The sequence below is a fragment of the Rhopalosiphum padi genome, chromosome 2, assembly GCF_020882245.1.
Source record: "Rhopalosiphum padi isolate XX-2018 chromosome 2, ASM2088224v1, whole genome shotgun sequence".
In the NCBI taxonomy this organism is placed as follows: domain Eukaryota; kingdom Metazoa; phylum Arthropoda; class Insecta; order Hemiptera; family Aphididae; genus Rhopalosiphum; species Rhopalosiphum padi.
In genome coordinates this window covers 42,320,748-42,344,064 of record NC_083598.1, presented here as the reverse complement: position 1 = coordinate 42,344,064, position 23,317 = coordinate 42,320,748, and the positions used below count along the sequence as shown (strand labels likewise).

General features: G+C 26.0%; 2 protein-coding genes across 5 annotated transcripts; both read right to left on the bottom strand.

Annotated features, from left to right (window-relative positions):
* Window positions 1-2,427: 2,427 nt before the first annotated feature.
* On the bottom strand, window positions 2,428-12,588 carry LOC132922424 (CLIP domain-containing serine protease B10-like). Of its 4 annotated transcripts, none has more exons than XM_060985934.1 (13): window positions 12,499-12,588; window positions 11,062-11,177; window positions 10,454-10,619; window positions 10,129-10,352; window positions 8,938-9,135; window positions 8,657-8,856; window positions 8,322-8,454; window positions 6,496-6,714; window positions 6,082-6,246; window positions 5,892-6,022; window positions 5,550-5,717; window positions 4,713-4,869; window positions 2,428-2,728 (listed from the first exon to the last, which is right to left on the bottom strand). In XM_060985934.1, the coding sequence occupies exons 2-13, from the start codon at window positions 11,171-11,173 to the stop codon at window positions 2,541-2,543; spliced, it is 2,061 nt and encodes a 686-aa protein (XP_060841917.1). In that variant the 5' UTR covers window positions 11,174-11,177; window positions 12,499-12,588; the 3' UTR covers window positions 2,428-2,540. The 4 variants fall into 4 exon arrangements, with proteins under 4 accessions (XP_060841917.1, XP_060841918.1, XP_060841919.1 ...); XM_060985935.1 differs by having other exon boundaries at window positions 11,062-11,191; window positions 12,499-12,583; XM_060985936.1 differs by lacking the exon at window positions 11,062-11,177 and having other exon boundaries at window positions 12,499-12,583.
* Window positions 12,589-15,818: 3,230 nt separating this feature from the next.
* On the bottom strand, window positions 15,819-21,397 carry LOC132922546 (venom protease-like). Its single transcript, XM_060986115.1, has 8 exons — window positions 21,252-21,397; window positions 19,797-19,912; window positions 18,488-18,706; window positions 18,254-18,399; window positions 18,075-18,196; window positions 16,557-16,816; window positions 16,290-16,462; window positions 15,819-16,202 (listed from the first exon to the last, which is right to left on the bottom strand). Exons 2-8 carry the CDS (start codon window positions 19,906-19,908, stop codon window positions 16,026-16,028), a joined length of 1,209 nt encoding a protein of 402 aa, XP_060842098.1. The 5' UTR covers window positions 19,909-19,912; window positions 21,252-21,397; the 3' UTR covers window positions 15,819-16,025.
* Window positions 21,398-23,317: the final 1,920 nt, after the last annotated feature.

The following is a 23,317-nucleotide window of genomic DNA, read 5'->3' as shown; positions in this document are numbered from 1 at the left end:
ACTGTCTTTAGATACCTTGCAATCCACTCATTATTATCAATCTCTTATAAGTATTTTCGTAGAACCAAAACGATTGTTGTTATGATTATTTTATCGTCATTCTTGTCATTTCGCTATCGCAGCGTACAATAATTATCGCTCTCACTTTTTTACAATAGTTATTTGTTCATACATACTGTACTACTGTGTGCATACGATTTTATTTATTATTATGAGGACTAGGGACTTCATGCCCTAAAAAACCTTAAAATACTTAAAATATGTACGTATTTATGCCCTAAAAATTCACTAAATATGCTATTAAAATATGCATTTAAAAAAATTGTATAACATTTATAATATATAATAATAATATTAATTGTAGATATGATACAAAAATAGATAAATTTGATTATTTATCGGAGATAATTATTTTCCTTTTTTTCAGATTTGTTTTCATCTCTCATTGAGTTTTAGTCTAAAAAAAATTTTTTTAAATTTATTTAAAAAACAACTTAAATTGAATACATTTGTATATTTTCAATATAGTACTAATTTCCTTGAACTATTAGATATTTTCTTAAGTTGGGAATTAAAAACTTGCCCATTCATATAAATAATGGTGAAATGTGCATTTATAAAATGAAAGCCCTAATTATTATTATTGATAAATATAAACTACACCAATAATACGTTTCAACACGGTGTCGCTCCTAGCACGTTAGTTATTTAATTTAGTATTATTATTACTATATTTATTATCCAATGTCATCGCGCCGATTTGATTATAAAAATTTCTAATATAACTAACGCGCTCTGCAATTATATTATTTTATGTATATCGTATGTATACACAGTACACAAATGATTATTTATGATTTTTCTTTAGCTTCTGTATCAACTATCGATATTGGCCAAATGTTTGACGCAATTTAAGTCCCCCGCCAACTCTTGTGTGAGTGGTTTGACATGCCACCTGAGTCGTCTAGTTCGTCGTTGATTTCTATCACTGCGTGCTGACCATTACCCATTTGTTCGATATCAATTGATGTTATCGGAATCAATCGTTATCGATTGATTGGAATGTGACCGTGACATCGATGACTTGATGGACTGATGGTGCTTCCACCGGCCGCCTGAGAAATATTATGACAACGCACAGGGCCGATCGTCCGTGGCATCGATGCGTGACCGTCGTTATTGTAGTCGTTCCGACACCATTAATTATTATTATTATTCGTATATTAATATTATTTGGCTGTTCGTAATTATTATTTTACACAGTACACACGGTGTGTACTAATAATTAAAATTATATAGTGTCATCGCGATTTGACTGATATTTTTATATTCGGTCCGATTATTATATTATTACACTACCGGGTATAGTTTACCGCTTTTGAACATTATTATAATATAATATATTATAGTATACTGTATGTTGTGGGATGGCTCGACGGTGATCCAGTTTGAAGCGTTTTCGTTTGTCCTTTTCCTGTTGCTGATCAGGTCACACTCGTTTATATATTTGTTATATGTTAAAAAAATCACAAAATATGTATTAGTATTTAATATCAATATATTATATTACATTAGAGTAGGTCGACCCGGTAAGGTTAGGTACTATTATTATTATTTTATTATGTTATATAATATATGTGTTTACGGAATACAGTCCATTATTATTAAAATATTATATCGTGGTTGTTTTGTCGTGCCGTACCTGGTCTGCACGTATTATCTTCCATTAGACAACGTATAAAACTACCGTACACAAGTGCGGATAAACGCGTCTACAGACTTCTATAGAATTAGTTTAGTTCTAAGAATAATTTTTTGAATTTTTGTGGGCCCAATTTTCATTACCCCTACCCCAGACCCACTAGATTACAGAAATCTCCCCCATAAATACATTTTACTCTGTTCGTTTTCATGGTCGTGTGGACCTACCTAATAAATAAGTAGTCGCGAGAAAACTGTAGATACCATACGTATTCATACAAAACCATTTATCTCGATAAATTACAAAATTGGTATTTAATAACTGCCACCGAAGTTAAAAATTAAAAACATTTAGATTAATTTATCTTAATTTTGCAGTAGCCAAGTGTCTTCTTTCAGAATGTTTTTGGATGTAGAATTTGTCAATTTATTCTAAATTTCTTATTATAGTCCTTCAAGAACTAATAGCGAGTTTTGATAATAACAACAAACTAAATATATACATATTGGTATTATATTATAAGGATTATTTCCGCTCCTATATTTTAACTCTAAGACAGTTCTCACGCAATAACGTCAACAACCATCTTATGCAACCCTATATTCCGTAATATATGTAGTACATATTGATATACTCGAAGAAAGCATCCAAAAGAGGTTTGGACTTGACTTAAATGAATAATTTTATGAACTGTCAGGAAATTTTACACAAAAAGAAAAACAAACTATCCATACAAATATAGATTTTAATAACAATTAGAGTAAATTATTTTTACCTATATCATTAGCACATAAGTTAACTTTGATACATTTTCATTTTCATATGAATACATTTTGTGTTATACCGAATATTTTTTACGCAAATTTTCAATCCATCTGATATGGTATTTAATATCTGTGAAAACTCCGATTGGTTTATAATTCTTGAAGGCTGTATCCTTGTTACTTACTATTCCGGTTAAAAAATAAGAATTGTTTTTTTTAATAGTAAAACCTGCACCACTATCCCCTTTGTTAGCCTCTTGTCCTAAAACAAAACATATTTTATTTATACAATAAAAATTAATAATACCATCATTATTGAGCGTGTATTATACAGATTTACATTACTTATATTACAGATGATGTAAAGATCTGTACATATACATTATGTCAAAATGTTGTATCTAATGTGAAATAGTAACTATAGTAGATGTGTCATTTCAACTAAAAGATGAAACATTATCTGTTATTTGATAGAATGTTGTTATTATGTATAATAATATCTAGTCTAGTATAACCGATAGATAAATATTCAAAACGTACTTTTGCCAACATTTACAAAATCAAGTAAATATCGATTAGTATCCAATATAAATATAACCACTACAACTCCTTATACTTTACATAATATATTGTTTTAAGTTATCTTTTATTAATTTTAGAACCAATAATGATGCAGAAAATCTCTTTGCCTGAAAAGTCATTAATTTGGTACCTAGCAACCACGAAGCCACTAGATCAGTGGTGGCCCAAACTATGGCCCACGGGCCAACTGCGACTCACCATAATTTAATATCTGGCCCGCGAAAGAACTATAATATTTTATATTTATGTAAAAAAAAAATTTTAATTTACGTAAAAAAAAGTCCCGTGGTAAAAAAAGTTTTTTTTAATGGCCCGAGGTAAAAAAAGTTTGGCTACCACTGCACTAGACGATACACTTCAGTAGTTCTACAGATTATTTGGCAACTAAGTTTAACAGTATTGAAAAATACCCTATTATATATAGTCAATGATAAACTTATATATATATATATTATATATATAATAATTCATTTAAATAATAATGGTCTTCCAAATAACTTTAGATTTCAAACCTATAGTATAGTAGTATACCTCTAGACCTATAGTATAGATTCAATTATATAATACAAATCATCAATTATTCGGTATAGTATTTCTGATTTAATAAATATTAGAAGTTAAACAATAAATTCAGACGAAGTATGTTATTATATTGTTTCTAATACATTTCAAATGACGACTACAAAATATAAAAATTTAAAATCAAATACGAACAGAATATGTTTATTGTTTTATATTTAAAAACTAAAGTGTATACTGTTTTAATAAATAAAAATATAAAATAATTAAATGACCCACATTCCTTTTACTGAATACTGAATAATATTATGATTATATGATTATAAGAAAGTGTAAATAAATAATATGATATATTCAAGCAATTTAAGCTGTTAACTGACTTAAAGTAATGTAACAACTATAGTATCGCATGTGTGTATAGGTGTAGGTAAATAAGTTTATTCGATAACATTGTTTAAACCGACACTTGCTACTCCAACAACCTCAGTATCCAATATTTTCTTTCCTTCTTCTTTGCCATACACGAAAATACAAAAGTGTAATTTGTAAATTTGATTTTATTGATACAACACACACGATGTGGTTTATATATTATATCCGATAGGAATGATAGGATAACACTAAACGCACTTACATAATCTCGTAATCTCGTACCTCCGACCGAATTAGTCGACTGATAGGTTAGTTGTCGGTTTTTTTTGTATGTTTCTTGTGTTTTTTTTTTGTTTGTTTCCAAAGTCTCAAGCGGTAAAACGAAAGTATACAACATTCACATTAATTTAAAAAACAGAAATAATCAAAATACTTGATGATCGAGATAGTAACGGTATGCATAAATATGAATATAGGTACATGGTACATACGTACGTATACTTTTGCATTCATTTTTATACGTACACATTTTTTTAATCCAACAACCACTTTTCCCATTTAAGTCATACTAATGTAGGTATATATGTTGTATTCTTATAACAATTGTAAAATTTGATTTAATAATTTAATGGATTTTAAAATAAATGTTCATATTTAAAAAAAGTGTTTGTATTAATATTAATTGTTTAATATATTACATTAGATAAGTTTGATGAAAAATAAATTTATTACTTAAATGATTTCATGATATCGATAATTTAATATTGTATTACCTGATGTAGAACCGGCACAAAACTTATCACCAGCCACATATTTTTCAAATCCGGTTGAAAACATACTTCGACAAGAACTATGGTCGATGTATGATAAATATGCTTCTAATAAGTCCGGACTTACTTTATCATTTGTCATTTTTCCCCAACCAACAATCTGTTAAGTATAAAATAATTTTATAACATACAATGATAATAAATGTTCAATATTAATCTAGCTTTGTGTAATTGTTGGCAATGAGTAAATTAAGTAAGCAAGTATTAGTGTATTATTGATTAAATTTTTTTTTTGAAAAATTATCTAAAACAAAAATAAAATTTATTACTATAAATAATGCTATAATAGTGGTAATATGAAATAAAATATTTTTTTTTTTTGACTGGAAATTATAGGTATGCCAACATTTGCATTTTATTTTTTAGTAAAATATCTAGTGGTATTTTCGTTTGATGTACAATGGGGAATAATTATGCAGTAATGGACTGCAATTAAATTGAAATTTTAATTATTAATATTAGTAGATCAGATAGAGTTCTACGTTATGCCGTGTCAGCGGTTAACTATGTCACAGTGACAGCGACGGATCATATATCGTATATTTAAAGAACACAAATTATGGAACTAGGGACATAGAAGCTACAACCATCCATAATAAAACAATAACTTAAATAGTGTTTCACAAGAGATAGGAAACTACCTATTATTACATTGTGCAATATTATTTTATTGTTTTATTTTTTTTTTTGAATAAATATTAAGTATAATTGTATAAATTATATTTTAGTAGTGTCCTTAATCACAACAAGAATATAATTTAGTTAATACTTCAAACCAACTTTTCCTTGAGTTCCGTTCAGTACATTAAAATTATTTTTCCAATCGATACATATAGGAGAAACGCCATTATTAATAGAAACTTTATTTGCCATTACTACGATAGCTATATCTCCAGTGTAGAGCCCAGAATATCCATTAAAACTTTTGTGCAGGTGAATTTTTGTCACCTATAAAATTGTTCTAATTAATATTATTATTATTTTTAATTAAATTAAGGCTTTAACGACACAAGTTATTACCTATATTTAGACAATATTGGACAAGTTAATATTATATTCGTACGTAATGTCATATTTATTATTATTAGATTCTAAGATATTACGTTTAAAGAATTAACTTACATTCATTATTTGAGTAAAATCATTGTCATTTATTGTGTAACTTCTTGTATATTTTCCAACAGCAATTTTATATTGACCTCCTGTTACTGATATTATTTCAGCTATACCTTTTCTCCAAAAACAATGTGCCGCTATACATTTAATTTAATTAATTTTTATTGTTCCCCGAATACATTTAAAAACGTTTTACCAGTAACCACTAAATTTAGAGTTATTATTGATCCTCCACATATCATGTCATAATTTCCTTTTTTATCTAACTGATATATTCCAACATTCCAAGGTGCTGTTCCAACAAGTGCTTTATCGCCTTCATTGATCGTAGGTTGGTTTTTTATATATGTTATACCACAATCTAAAGTAAAATTTGAATACTAGCACAGATGGTTATTATAATAATAATAATAACTTATTATTAATAAGTAATACAATATATAAAATAAAACATAATGTTGGAGGTTTAAAAACATATATTAAATATATATCGATTATTTTTTCATCTTAAATTTTAACGAACATAATATTTGGATGCATTGATAATTTAGTTAATTTATAATATATATTTTGATAAGATTCATGTTAAAATGATAAAAAATATAATTACTTGGAATGCATTTAAATAATTGATAATTCCAAACTCCATCAGACTGACAAGTTATTTCAGGCGATATTATTGATTCTTCTTCGTTTTCCACAATGTATTTTGCCTTGCATAATGGTCTTGCTATTGTATTAGGTATTGATTGATCTGAACAATCAGCATACTTACCATTAAGAGAGCAACTAATATCTAAACTATCTGATTTTAGAGGAGGACACATTTCTATAAGAACAAACAATTTACAATTAAACATAACTAAACATCGGACTTTAAAAAATAAATACAGTCGAGTCGCGATAACTCGGAGTTGAAGGGAGATAAAAATTTGCTTCTAAATGTGTATTATTAGAGATATCTAACTCAAATTTAGATAAATTTATATTTATATTTCTAAGGGAATAAAAAAAAAAAATTGAGTTGTCAAGTTTTTTGAGTTATCGCGACTCGACTGTAATTAATTATTACAACGTAAGAATTATAATACAAAACTTACTGAAACTTTTTTTTTAAAACTATTTTTATGAGCCCTGCGCAATTAAAGAATATGACACTCCAAGTACATAATGACTAATGAGTATTATGGCTCTTTTCCGAAAAATTTTACGAACGTCAAACATAGCAAATTTGCGTCCAGAGGAATTAATTTTATACTGTTAGCTACAGTAACAGAATCAATATTAACCTATTGTCAAACATAAAGGTAATAAATTATCTAAGACATCTTATTGATATTTTAATTCTTATACAACTAATAGTTATGTAAATTATCAATAGTTTAAAATACTCGTAAGTCACTTTAAAATTAAAATATCAATAAAACCTATGAGATGCCCTAGATGATAGTATAATTATTGTATCACCTATAAGTTTGATAATAGGTAAATTGATTCTAATCTTAAAGCTAACAGTATAAAATATATTTATTACATAGACATAATTAAGCTGCTAGGTCACGTAATATCCCAACATACTAAAAATTATCCCACAATAATTGGTCTAACCAGGTCCGTGACGATGATCATCGACCATTCTGTCTTCTAACACAACCCTAATTTTGACAGATAACGATGAAAATGATTGAAGCTATCGCGTCATATTCATTCTAACAAATTAAAATGAAACTTCTGAAGAACATTTTGTTTCAAAGATTTAATTGATAAATTTAAAACATCAGACTATAGGTAAAAATATAATATCTACTACACAAATCCATAAACCATTAAAAAAATCATGGTAAATTCAAATTTAAGATAAATTGTAAAATATTTAAACACATATTTTGTCTAGAATTGGGAAACAAAGAAAAATTAAGGAATATTTTATCACCGAAAAACTAGTTTACTAAATGGTTATTATAATCAAAATGAGGTAGGTAGTTTAAATATTTATGTATTATATCACATGACATTTTTAATTAATCTACATTAAATATTCTTGCTATTATCTAGGATTTAGGTAACATTTGAAATTGTGAAGTGAATTTTTAAAATTTTAAAGTAGGTAATTTTTGCTAAGTTTAATAGCCGACTAATAAATGAGAAACCTTGTATAACATTTTCAAGATGACTTAGAAGTCAAAAAAAAATTAAAATGTGTATCTACATAAATTAAAAAAATAAAAGATTCAAATGATTAAATTTAAAATATCTATAAATAGCAATAAACGTGTTCAATTGATATCATCCAGAAATTATTCGTATTTTTTTCAAACAAGTTTTGAATTATACAGCATTCAACTCACAGAATGATTCAATTAAAATTTTGTGATAATCATATTTGAGTGTTATCATACATTAATAGTTAATAAAATTAAATATTTGGAGTCATACCCAATCTTTTGTCCACGTCCAATTTGGCTTCAGCCATTAACATTTTACTAGCTCCTGCTATAACACAAATATACCATCCAGAATCACGAACTGTAACGTGTTCTAGTATCAACTTAAAGTCATTCGATCCCACCTGTACACAAAAATATTTAAAGTTAATGATTTGCAGTTTAAATCAATAAATTAAAACTTATTGTGTCTGTATTTTTATTGTGATAAGTGATAAGTGTATATTGTGAAATCAAAAGTAAATTTATTTCTACTAAACGTTAAATAATAATAATAAGAATTAAAAAGAATATACTTCTAAAAATATAGCATAAATATAATCTTACACTCTTCATCTTTTTAAATTTCGAAAGATCTACAGTTTGTATATCAATGTCCATTGGATTTGTATTATTCAAATAATACCAATTTAAACTTTGAAGATAGTTAAATGCAATAGCCTGGCAATAAAACCGAGCCGAATCTCCAGACTTTAATGACAAATCTCGTGGATAAGCGAAAGAAAGAGGCATTTTTTTTTCATCATCTGTAGATTTGTTGTATTAACTGATAATGTAATTAACTAAAAAAATATTTAATAATTTGCTAATAATAAAATTTTCTTTACCATAAACAACTACATTGAATTTGAATTGAATTGAGCCAATAGTATTTTTCACAACGCACTTATAATTTCCAGTATCCGACAATCTTACCGACTTTGAATTGTAATCATTATCAAACATATTAATCCCGTCAATTATTGCTTTTCTTTCAACGAGTAATTTGTCATTTTTATACCATGAGTACACAGTATCACTTGTACCTGCAATGTTCAACATAATTTATATATTGTTTTAGTTCAGGTGTCGGCAACCTGCGGCTCTTTCGATCATAAGTTGCGGCTCTCTAGGTACACACGCAAAAATTATCATTTTATTAGGTTTTGTCAAGGTCGCTTTTAGAATATAAAATAACTGCACAGGCCATCGAAATCAACTAAATTTAAAAGTGTGTAACAAACTTTCCAAATGCATACAAACCAATGCTCCCATCGATGTAACCATATAACTATCTATTACTCAATAACTGTATTATTTATTATATTATTGCTAAAATATTTGAATATGTTTTGTGCTAAAAATATTTGTATGTTTTTACACGAATATATATTATTTCGTATATAAATTCGTTTATTTTAAATCGAAAATCAATTATATAAAAGCAAATACTAAAATATTGAAACTAATATGTTTTGCGGCTCCTTAAAAACTGGAAAATTATTTAAATTGTAACTTTTAGCTTTGCTGTCTCAAACGGTTGCCGACCTCTGTTTTAGATGGACGTATTACATATCCAATAATTATCGTATATATTTATTGTTAATTGACGGCAGTTATTCAACAATATAATTATGTCAAAAGTGTATATACGTCGCAGTTTCAAAGTTCTGATCCGTTTCGGAAAATGGATAGTAATTGTGTCGTTAACTGACGCGGGGATAACAGTACAAAAAATACGAAACTCGTTCCTTAATCTGTACATGCGGGAGCACATGAATTGTCAAGACAGGTAATATAATTTTTGAATATGTAAAGAAAATTACAATTTGTCCCTAAAAACATACTGATTAAACACTAATATATTTGACAACCAATAATAATAATAATCTATACAAATTGTTTGAAAAAATTAACTCATCAACGGTTATATTGTTTATTGATCAACGCTGTTAATAAAGACAATTTTAGGCATTGATGAAGTATATTATAAGATTATAATATCGATAATAATTGTTTATAAAAAATAAATTACTTACTTATAAATGGGCAATTTAGATGCAAAGTACTATTTATTAATAATGGCACGTTTTCTGCTAAAACAATTTCTTGAAATTCTGGTATTTCTTTAGTGACATCAAATCCAGTACTAAAATCCAAAACAAAACTACGTTTTTCAGAAAACGTTCCACTTCCGTTAAAACCATTTATTGTGCAAATATATTGTCCTTTATCTTCTTCTCTCGCATTTTGGAAATTCAACCTATGTTGATATAACCATGTAAGAAAATAATTCGTATTTTAAACTTATATACTTAATTGTTGGTTATAAAAATAATGATATAGCTGGTAATAGGTAAGTACCATTGTGATTCTTTTAACATTTCATTTGGCGGGTGCCATTTATTGGTTTTAACTTTTTTCCATTGAAAACTATTGATCATAAAAGTTCCCGAATAATCGCATTTCACGTTTAAATGTTTATCATCGCCAGGATCTACTCCAATTATAACAATAACATTTTCTTCATCTGCAACGAAAACAATACAACAGTTTAGAAATATAAGATACAATGTTAAAACTATTCAAGTGTTACATTATCTCTATGTCGTTGTAATATTTATTTTTAATATTAATTAGAACATAAAATAACGTTAAATACTTAATCAATCATTATAACAATGAATATTATAAGATTTTTTTTAAATAATATTCCAATTCTTAATTAATTGTATAATATAATAAATATAAATTATATTCATTTCTAGGTATGTTAGTACAAAAATAATTATAAAGGCACTATGACCTACTAGGATTAATTTTTTTGGACTTATACGTTTTAATTTAATACTTTATACTTCTAAAAAAAAAAAAAAACAATTAATATAAAAATATATGCTACTAAATATTATTAATTTACATGCTTATATATATATATATATATATATATATATATGCAAATCACTTATTACTTTGTAATATTACGTCTTTCGAATGAACTTGTTGACACAATTGTAATATCAAAATAAAAGTTATCAAAACTTCCATCGGTAATATTCTAAACGGATGATGATAATTAATCATTTTTCTGAAATAAAAAAGCTATTATTCCTTATATGATAGGTATACTAAATAACATTATATTATGCATACTGCATAGTTTTAATTAATAGTTTAAACAAATATTACGGAAAACTTAAAAATTTTCACAACATTTTTTTTAGACAAAACGTACTTTTTTAAATTTAAATTTAATTTTTACTTGAACTTTTCATAATACATTTATTATACACATTATAAATGTATAAAAATAATATAATTTTATTAATGTTTTACTTTTTGATTTATTTGTATTTTATAGGTTCAATTTTAAAATCTAAAATACCTAATTTTATAATTTTTAAATTAAGATAACGATGCTTATTATTTTATTATAAGCATGGAGATTTAAAACTTTTACGTAGATATACTACGAACTTTACTTTATGCAATTACATTTTCAAAATACGAATATTGATATTTATATATTACCTATATTCATACCATGGACTTATTTAGACTATTTCACAATTTTACGGAAAGGTGGTATTATCATAGTATTATGTAATCCATATGTAAAATATCTATATATCCAACACAGCATATAGGCGTAAATTGAGGGGACTTATGGGGGCTTAGCTCCACTACATTTTTTAAAGTTTTTCAAGAAATTTTAGGTTATTTAATAGAGAAAATTATTAAATTTAAAACGTAATTCCTAATCAGGATATCCGATAGGTATGTGTTATATGTGAACATTTAAGCTTTATGTATGAATTTATTTTGTATTGTAAATTTATAATAATATTAAATTATTGAGCTATACGTTATAATATATATAACGACAACGATAAAAAGTTATGTATTATACGCCATTCAGTAAATAATTTTGAAGTTTTTATGAACATCTTTTATAATAAATTTTACAATAAAATTGTAAAATTTATATCTAGGGGTACGGGGAGAAACTCTCTACGAGCCAGTTCTATGTTTATAATTTTAGCCCCCCTTCTAACAAGGCAAATTTACGCCTATGCAATACAGTAACCCACTTGATAACTATTATACACCAGGGTAGTAACTACTGGCACTTTTATTTTTTAAAGATATATTGGTTATATTTTGTATTTTACAAGTTTTAAAAAGCTTAAAACATTTCAACATGCAAGATGAAATAATAATTTTAAATTTAAATTTTGTTTAATATTATATTGACGGATTTTGAAAATTTATAAAAATAAAACATTTCAGACTTTAGTTCTGTTCAAACATTTAATTTAATTCATCACTTTTATTGCAAAATTAAACTATTATTTTTTTGTATTAAAGTATTATTAACTTATTTTATGTAGAATAATATAGATACTTACTTTGCTTATTTTATTACTGTTTATCTTAAATATGAATGTTTTATATGTGTTGATGAATTATTTTTTAAGTAGTCGTTGATCCGATTATGAATGTAAACTAATAGGAAATTATATAATATATTAAAGTTTTCATGATTAAACATATCTCCCCCCGTAATATGTGTATTATAAAGTATAGATAAAGTATAATAAAATATTTTATAATAATCATTTTATTTTTGTTTTTTATTAAATTTATTTTTCACTAAATTATACCGTATAATGATTAAAGTGTGTGTGTCATGTATATTACACGTGCAAACTTTGGCTTATCTATATTACTGTCGTGGTGACCGTTGACCGTATAATCGTTATCTATATTAAATTTTAATGTATTTTCTAAATACTTATAAAATTTGATTATTTTTCCATTTAAAGCCTGTTTATTAATTAACTTAAACTGTGTTTAAATAAACCAGGCTCTGTACATTGCAGCTGAAGCCACTCCTGTCTTCGATTTTTGTAAATATAATAATTACTTAGTATAAATTATTATCTACAGTACGACAGCCAGCGCAAAGCCGCTCCGGATCTTTCGACTTTTCGACTATGCTATTACTACAATTTACGTAATCACTAGTCTACCATGGTATATGAAAAATCTAAACCTGTTATATTTCCTCTAAATATTTCTAAAACGACTTTATTGAGTTTGCCAAAATTATACACTAATCAAATCTATTAACTCAAGTTCTAACTTGTATAGTTACCTTTGACCCACTTTCATTCTCAAAAAAAGTCTTTCACAATTTAAAAATATGAATATTAAAATTAATATTATAATCAGATTCTTACGAATAGATTCGGTGGCATCGAATGCAATTGAAACAGATAGACGTGTGTGACAAACAATTTACAACAAGATTTGGAATTTTTAACATAATTTTACATCCGCAATAATCAAACAACTTAGATCGGGGTTCTGAGTTTACGTTGGTATCCTTACTTTATTGTATTATGTCCAAACGAATACAATATTTTTAAAAATAATTTGATACTGCACATTTTTAACAGAAATAAATTTCATTCGAAATGCCAAGTTCATGTTGTATCTTTCGAATTTGTCGTATAGTCTCCAGGCTAGTACCAAGATTTTAAAGAAAACAAATAGATAAACAAATTTGCGAATATAAAATATATATAATAAATGTACTCAATTTGAATTAAAAAAATATGATATACCTATTGAAAACTTGTCAAATTAATTTTCGTATTAACCAGAAAATTTAAAGGATAAATATTATTGCTGATTAAAAAGGAATTTCATTTATTCGAAAAAATTAAGTTTGTGCAACCTTAATGTTTTACACTGTGAATAACCATTACAATTAGAAGTAGAGGCTGATGAATATAATGAAAGGTAAGAAAACCTCCTCGATGTAATATTAAAATACTATACCCAACGATCGGTATGAACTATATAACTATGGTCATTTCATGTAAAAATTTAATTCTGGCACGCAAGAGAACGATGTGAATTCTTCTTTATGTGCATAGGTACAAACTGAATTGGACTTTATAGATTTTACTAATTTTAATTAAACTATATTATGAATATTAAGATTGTATTATTTTGAGTACCTATTTGTTCATGTGACCAATATGTTAGAGCACGAGGAAATGGTGTATCTAAATAGCCTATCTAATGCGCCGTACAATAATCATTTTTAGTTACATAACTTATTTTTGTTATTGAACATATTATTAATTGAACAGAAAATAAAAATTATAATTACAAATTTATGATAAATGACTTCACTTGTACTATATCACTATTAACGCTAAACTCAAACATAAGCATACATTTTGTATAGTTGATAATTTGAAACAAAAGTAGGAGCTAGCGTTGCTATGAATGAATTATTAATACATAAATACCTATATTAACTAGTATATTATTTAATAAGTTATAATTAATAGGGACGTGCATTTTCATTACCTTATTTTACTATGGATTATTATTATTTTTTGTTATCAAAATATCTTCGAGTAGTTAGAATATATTATTATTATAAAGGGACTATATTACTAATGTTACTTAGGGTTATGTGCCTTTTTGTAGAATGAAAAAATAGGATGAAAAAAACAAAGTGATCGGACGTGATTATTTGGGCGTGGAATAACCAAAAGACACAAAGGTAATTGACGATGAGTGTGTGTACTACGTGGAGAGGTAAAGACTGACGACCGGCCGTTCGGTACCGGTTTTCGGTACCGTTCCAGCGCTCCAAAGCCGTTGTCGGCCGGGGCGCTGACGTCGCCTTACCGAGGGCTGGTGGTTGGTAAGAGCCGACTCGGCGGGAATATAATATTTGAATTCAAATGCCGTTTTCCCGGGTTCGCGTCAATGAGTATCATAAAATTATAAACCTAAACAATGAAAAACAAAAATGAGTAAAAAAAAAAATGTAATTAGTACCTAATTGTCTATATTTTTTTAACATACATATGTTGTTATTTCATTTTAATCTAGAGAATATTTTGTTATTATTATGTACAGCCCTATTAACTAGTATAATAAATTAAAAGGTCTATCAATTTCTTTGATATTTTTTAGTTATAAATTATTCCCACACTACTTTTATAAAATAATTATAACGTTAAGTTCTAGATAAATATAACAATTTAGTTTTTTTTTTTAGAGTTTTAGCAAATAATTACTGAAATGTTCTTTCTGGTATGTATTCTTATATACCTACCAATATTTACTATGAATACTTAAATACATCCTATGTTATATATATTATAATTTTAATTTAAGTTATAACTTATAAGTAACATAATAATAAAAAATTACAACAAGCCATATGAAATGGAAACCATATTAGGATAATCAATTTAAACAATGAAAAAATATATTAATAATATATTCCATAGTAAATATTGAAAGCCAACTAGGTCAGAAAAAGTCATTAATAAAATCAATTAAAATACAACACATGAATGGCAAAGAAAAATAAAACATAATAATTAGCGATTAGAATTTTTAGCGAATATTCTGTGAATACACATTCACTGATACTGTTAATTAGTACAGTGTTAAAAAATAAATAAAAAATATTATACCTTATCGAATACCGTAATCAAGAATGTAGTTAGTAAATAATAATTAAATCAATGGAAATCCTGAATAGCATCCGAAATGCTGACGTATCAGAAAATCTAATATCACATATATTGTTTGAAGTAATTATTAATCACGTCATTATGCCTGTGACGTAATATTATAATTATAAGTACAACGTATCAATTGAACTTTAAAGGGGATTATTAAAGAGGAATAGTCTTATTTTATGTATATTATGATTATAATAATATAAGGTTTCTATATTATATCTGTGTTATTAATTGTACATCTATTATGATATAGGCAAAGACAATTTTAGAGTATAAACATAAAAAACATAAACATAATTTACAGATACTATAACCAATTTGAAAAGATGACTATAAATAGAGTATAAAACAATTTAATTATTAATTAGTTTTTAAACTTTTGGCCAGACAATTTGTTCAATCCATGAAATATAGTTTGATACTCGAGTATAAACAGCAGGTGAATTCGCTTGTCCACAAAATGGCCCTGCAAATGACGTTATCCCTATTTGTGAATACATACACTTGTAACTATTATGTTCTATTTGAATAGGACCACCTGAATCGCCCTAAAAATATTGTAAAATAATTGGAAATTAAAGAGATATTTATAGTGTAGAAATGTAATTATTTGAATAGGAACACAAATTGCTTACTTGACAAGTGTCATTTCCGCCTTCCGGATTGCCAGCACATACCATTAAGTCATTAAGGATTCCTTGTGCTATTTTTTTCTCCCTATTTGGCAAATACAAAAAATTTTTATTGCACTCTTCGGCCGAAACAGTTTGTATTTGCACTTTTAATAAATGTGGGCTTCTAAGTGAAGCTAAATCAATACATATATTTTCAGTCAATTAATAAATTATAAATGTTTGTGTGTAAGTTTCATATTTTATATTGATTATATTCCATAAACTTACCTGTATCAGTGTTACCCCAACCCGTAGCAACTACTGCTGTTGGTGTAAAAGAATGATTTGTATTGAGACAAATGGGTCGTACATATGATGAGAAACCTACATCTTTTTCTAAACGAAACAACGCTATATCATTGTAATGGGAATCTGGATTGTACTTTGGATGTATTATTCGTTCTATTATTCTGTAGTCTGTAGGTCTGGCATCATCGATGTCCGAAAGATAGTCTAGTTCACCCAGGCGAGCCCATATTGCAAATCTCCTGAAAATATAGGTATTTTTTGATTATTTGTGTATTTACATGCTTCGCAGATAAAGTTATAAGCCACTGTTTTACAGGTAAACAACACTAAAAAATAATATGTAATAATATTTGCAATGTGTGATTTATACGTTATAATGATAATAATAACAATAATATTAATGTTATGCTTTTGGCATTTGATTATTTATTTAATTATTTCGATAAATCTATTTTTTTTAAATTGTTTATAAAATGTTTATATATCATTATTTTTAACTTTATTTTGAACACCACTACTAACGCTACTACAGTATAGTAACTATAATATTTAATCTTTGTTCCCACACCAATATTCTCAAATCTATACGTGTATCCACCCAGTAGCATCTCATAAATTTATAAAATAAAGTTAGGCACTTGATGAACCAATACAATCATTTCAATTTATTTCTGTTAGTACAGTATATACGTGACAAATATGTATATATTTTGGTAATCGTTAATTATGGCCGTTGAAAATATGACCAAAGTAAAATGTGTTTTAAAAATATTTGTTTTTATAGCCAAATACTATACTAGCTGACCCTGTATATTTAGTTGTCCGAAAAAAATGCATCAGTATTAAATTTGGTTGTCAAACTTAACATTAAACGTAATGCGATTGGTACTGATTTAAGTGAAGCGAATTGATGATATACTGTTGTAAAAAAAGTAACTAGGTAAAAAATAAAGAAAAGTAACTTATTACAATAAAGTTAATTAGCTCACTTATTAGTTAATTCTCTATACTTAATATAACGAGTTAAATAAAAGTATAATTTTTCAGTTTGTTTAGATTTAGGGTATAATTAATTTTTTTATCGAATGCCATTTCTAGAATTCCAATGGTTTATTGAAACAGAAATTTGATGTACCTATTGACTTTTATAAGAGGATAAGAAGAATTCTGTTTTGTTGAATCAGTGTTATTCAGTATAAGGTGTATTTAAATGAATTTCTAAAGTAGTAATAATTTTATTTATATTACAATATATTTAGCAATCGTCAGCAAAGTGATATAATTATTATTTTATAGGTTTTGAAATTTTTAGAAAGATATGTCATTTATGGTCATAAGAACATTGTTATGCTTAGAATGAATATTTCGGGAAAGTTGTATTCTGTAAGATAAATGTTTGAGAGATCGTTTTGAGTTTTTACTTGAATCGAATTGTTATTCTAAAAACCTTAAATATTATTTAGTAAATATAATGTGAACATAAGTATAGGTACATACTCTGTATCTTTAGAGCCTAATTTTTCACAGTGGGCTGCTGTTAGTACAAATCTCTTACTTATCAGTGAACCTCCACATAACCATGAATACATGCCTGGTTTTTCATCATAACCTAGTAAAGCCTGTAATATTATGAAATATCAATAAGTACAATAAAAATCAATATTTTATGTGGTCACCATGTGAGGAAACTCCTTTGGTACAGTCTGTGTACCATTAGTAACTAAGGTAACGGCATCAACACAATCTGTAAATAGCATGTATTGACCATCTAATATTGGGTCCGTAATATTACGATAAATTAGTTTTGAATATTCTTCACACACTATTTGTTAAAATATGATATATGAAAATAATAAATAATATTTAAGTACATATTTTTTAGCAGATTACTTGTTGCCTATTATACATACTTTCAATGGAAGAATATGATTTAATAATATTGCTTATTTTGTTTGTTGCAGGATCTTGCGGACAACAAACAATTGGATTTGGATTTGAGCCATCGAATAAGCAATGTTGAGGATAAATATTTTTCTTAAGTCCTTCTTTTGCAACTTGACAGTCCTTAATATCCATACATATGGAGTCAGAAGATATCCCATCACCTTTGCGGCATACTTCACCAATACCTAAATTTATAAATAGATTCATATTTTGATCAATTTACTTTAATTAATCTACTGTCATTGGTAAAACTTAAAATATGTAAAACGACAAAATGACGTTTTGGTATTACGAGAATTCATCTAGGAAGAAGAGCAGTTTTTTCTTAGATAAATGAATGATTTCGATCATAATTATCAAAATTTAAGGCCAAACTCAAAACGTCATAGTGAAACTAATTACAATTTTGTTCAGAATTTCCTATTGGCTTAGATTTAAAAAATAATAATAATAATTTTGCACTATCAAATTAAAAACACATAAGTGAAAATAATAGAATTATTCAATAATATACTGAAGCAAGTTTATTTTTTATATCATTTAATATTGGTTGAGCATAAACACTGATAATGAAATATATTCTAAAGATTAGTTTTAAATGTGTATATAGTCACTTTTACAAATAACTAATTGTTAATTAAGTGACATTTAAAGGTGTATTGTTCTATAAACAGTCATCATCTAATTTTACTCAGATTCGTTTTTAAAAAGCAATTGTTTATTGTTGCGTTCAAATTTAAAATAATTTAACAGTATGAAATAATATGCTCTACTATTGTTTATCGTTCATACCATGAGTTAGTGAAATCTAAATTTAATTTAAATTTTATAGAGTGAACATTAAATTGCGCCATATATTATTATAACAATATTATTAATCATTTTATTAAATAGTATACGTAAGTTCCGCAAAAATTTTACAAATTTTTAATTATTACTGTTGAATATAATTCTACCATTGCCCCAAAAATGATGGTGCCTTAAAGAAACTGTTCGTGGCTGACCATTATATAGACACGCCACTATTTTAGTTGAAGAATTATGATATGTTTGTTATTGTGTAGAAAATATTTTTATGATATTTTTTTTTTCATAAAGACAACTAATTACACGTCATTTTTATATTTTATGTATAATAATAACTATGAAAGATATTTGCGCTATTACTTAGGTTTTTCTTCTAACGTAGTTCGGAGTAATTAAAAATTTGACAATCAATTTTGAATTTATTGTATTTAATATATGTGTTTATATAAAATGTATATAATTTATTACTTTTTTGTATCATGTTCATCAAAAAACTTTGGCACAATAGTTGATTGACCAATAAAAACATTACCAAAACTACTGTTGGTAGTATTTTCAACGGAATTCGATGATAAATCATTTTTCTGAAACAAAAAAAATTACGTTTTTTTTATGATATATTAAAAAACATGATATTATTCATGTATAATTTGAAGATACTATAATATTAAATAAATTTCTATGTTTAATGGAAGAAAAATTCACATTTAATATTCTGGCTGGAGCAATAATAAAGTGGATTTAGTTGGGAAAAGTAAATAATTACTAATACTTTTCTAAAAAAAATACAAAAAATAAATTTTCATGGAGTATAAATACCAGTATTTTGTATTAACATCTTATAGATATAATATAATTTTAAAAATATATATTGGATCTTTTTGAACAATTTAAGAACATGTTTAAACTTAAATATTACTATTTTAAATTTCTATTCATAATTTTTTTTTTATTTCTATTCATCGAGGTTGAAAAATTGTTATCAAATGTTCTACAGGACGTACAAAGATTTCACCGGACTCCTTTTATAGATTTTATTGAAGGTCTTGAACTTTGTTCTTAAACATGAAAATGAATATATAATCACGTCGTATGTACTTGACATTTCATTTAATTGATTCTTACTCATCAAAATTAGAAAAATAAACACTGCAAGGATATTTCAATATAAGATTTAAACGAAAAATCTTTTCACTCAAACATTATTAATGGAAATTAATTTCATTGATTCTAATGTAGGTTAAATAGAAAATATGTTTTATGTGTTTTTATATTAAATTAATAAATAATTTAAAAATAACAAACTTAAAAGTTTTAATACTATATAATATAAGTATTTACACGGGACTCAATTTAACACTATCAAAATGTACACACATTTTAGCAGACCCTTACCTTACCTTAAATAATTATAGAAAAATTACTATAAAAATAATTGAGAAAATTTATGTTAAAAATATGTTTGAATGTTTTTTTATAGAGCAAACATAGTTAGAAATTTAGAAATTATGCGGGAAATGTTAACATAAAGTTTGGTGAAAGTTCTATACGTCTATGGTTCTTTAATTTTTAATTACAACAAAATATCAAATAATATTTAAGTATAAAAAAATTATTTTACGCATTAATATTTGGGTATCGACATTAGTGTAATGAAAAATTGAACTTCATACGGTCATAAAAAATGTACGTGACTTTCAATAAACTTTTTATAAATTAATAAATTAATAATGTTTTATTAAATTTTTAAAACCTAAATATGAGGAATCGGAATTAAAAAAGTGTCAAAATAATAACTATTATGACTGTAATCCTGCCAATTTTCCCATTAAATTTAATTAAGCATTTTTATTGTAAAGTAACAGTTCAATTTTAAGTTATTAAATATTTAACGGATGGATATATAATAATGTATACACTTACCTGTCTTCGTAAAATTAAAATATCCCTGTGCTTTATTAATATAAATTGTAATATGTTACTATAATGTAACTAGACGAAATAACTATTTCGTAAACGTTGATTCGTTTGTAAATATCATAATTATTAGAGGTTACTTATTTTAATTTAAGAATATTCATAGTTTATATATCTTTTTTTCGTATTATGTATGTCTAATACCAGATAAAGCATGATAAAAACATTTAATAGTAATCATTTTTTATATTAATTTTGTTATTACATGCTCTATACTAATTTATAATAACAGCATACTATGAACCGTACTAATGTATATTACACCATAGATTTATTTTATTTATTTATATTAATATTATTTTATTATTATTTTACTCTGTATCGCAATTTATTTTTAGCATATTAAATCGCCCGAACGCCGATCATATCCCCCCGTACATCTTCCGCGACAATTTGGTTATTATTGTAAATTATTTTTCGATATTACAAGTGAGTGCAGGTACAGAAAATGTATTTAATCTTTAAGAATATTTATCATATATTTAATTAATGTGTTTAACTAATAACATTATCAAAGTAAAAAATTAAGAAATATATTTATTTTCTAATTTCTTATAATTTTTAATTATATTAATTATCTTGTATGCTGTTTAATTAGGTAATGCTTTAATAATAAAACTATCAACCATTTTGATAGTAATGGAAATCGTATAAGGATAATTTATTTAAACTTTAGAAAATATTGATAATGAATGCCATAATAAAATATGTTAAAAGCTAACTAGGTCAGAATAAGTCATTAATAGAATCGATTAAAACCCAACACATGAATTACGATGAAAAAGAAAACAATAATTAGCGATTAGAGTTTTTAGCGAATATTCTGTGAATATACATCAACTACAGAAAATGTTAAAAAATGAATTAAAAATATTATACCTTATCGAATACCGTAATCAAGAATGTAGTTGAAGTAAATAATAATTATATGAACGAAAATCCCGAACAGCATCCGAAATGCTGATGTATCAGAAAGTCTAATATCATGTATTTCGTTTAAGGTAATTATTAATCACGTGAGTATACCTGCGAGTGATATTATAACTATAACGTATCAATTGAACTTTACAAACAATAATAATCAGAGACAAACTTAGAGGGGGGCTAGGAGGGCTGCAACAGGGGGGCCCCTGTTAATATTTAATTATTAAAGTGGCACTGTGAAATTTTATGATATTTTGCTTACGTAGTTTACCTTTCAGTCTACAGTTTTTAGTAGTGAAATCACAACTATACGTATATACAACTATAAATATATTAATATAATTTTATTATTATTATTGATGATATACAATATGAATATCATTACAAAAATATGTTTAGTAATATCTGCGTTTCAGCGGTTAATTCACATAATATAAAAAGTAATATTAACCATTTGTTTATCTACTGTAGTAGTATCACATTCGATTAATTTTTATCAATAACTTTACATTTATTTATCGATATAATAATATATTATACAACATTTTAGTTATTAACTTGTCTTATAAATCAATACCACAGGCTGTAAAAGGTTCGTGCTATCAATAAAAAAATCTTAATATTTTTTCAATTGGCAATTTTACATTTTTTATTATATAAAATATACAAGTTTGACCGATACCGCGAGTAATGAGGCTTAGCCCAGTTCATCGACTGCCTGGTCAACACCGTTGTACTAGTAAATCCGAAATCAGTTCTGTTTCGGTGGTCTTCAGCGCAACACCGTTTTTAAGCGCGTGAACAAAGTCTGTATGGTTTTCTTATATATTTAAATTATTTAGAATCATTGTGTTCAAGTTTTATTGACCATCACTTTCGTTGTGTGTGTGCACCAGTGTTGTTCTTTCGCCGCCGTGATAATTATATTTTTGTAATTTATATATACTCGTAACATATTATAATATTCGTATTACCTTTTGATTCTGATATCGCCGCCACCGTAGTTGTACTTTAGACACATTCATATTTCAATTACGTTAATTATTATCTAATTATACAAGTAAATACAATATATACACCGGCCAGTA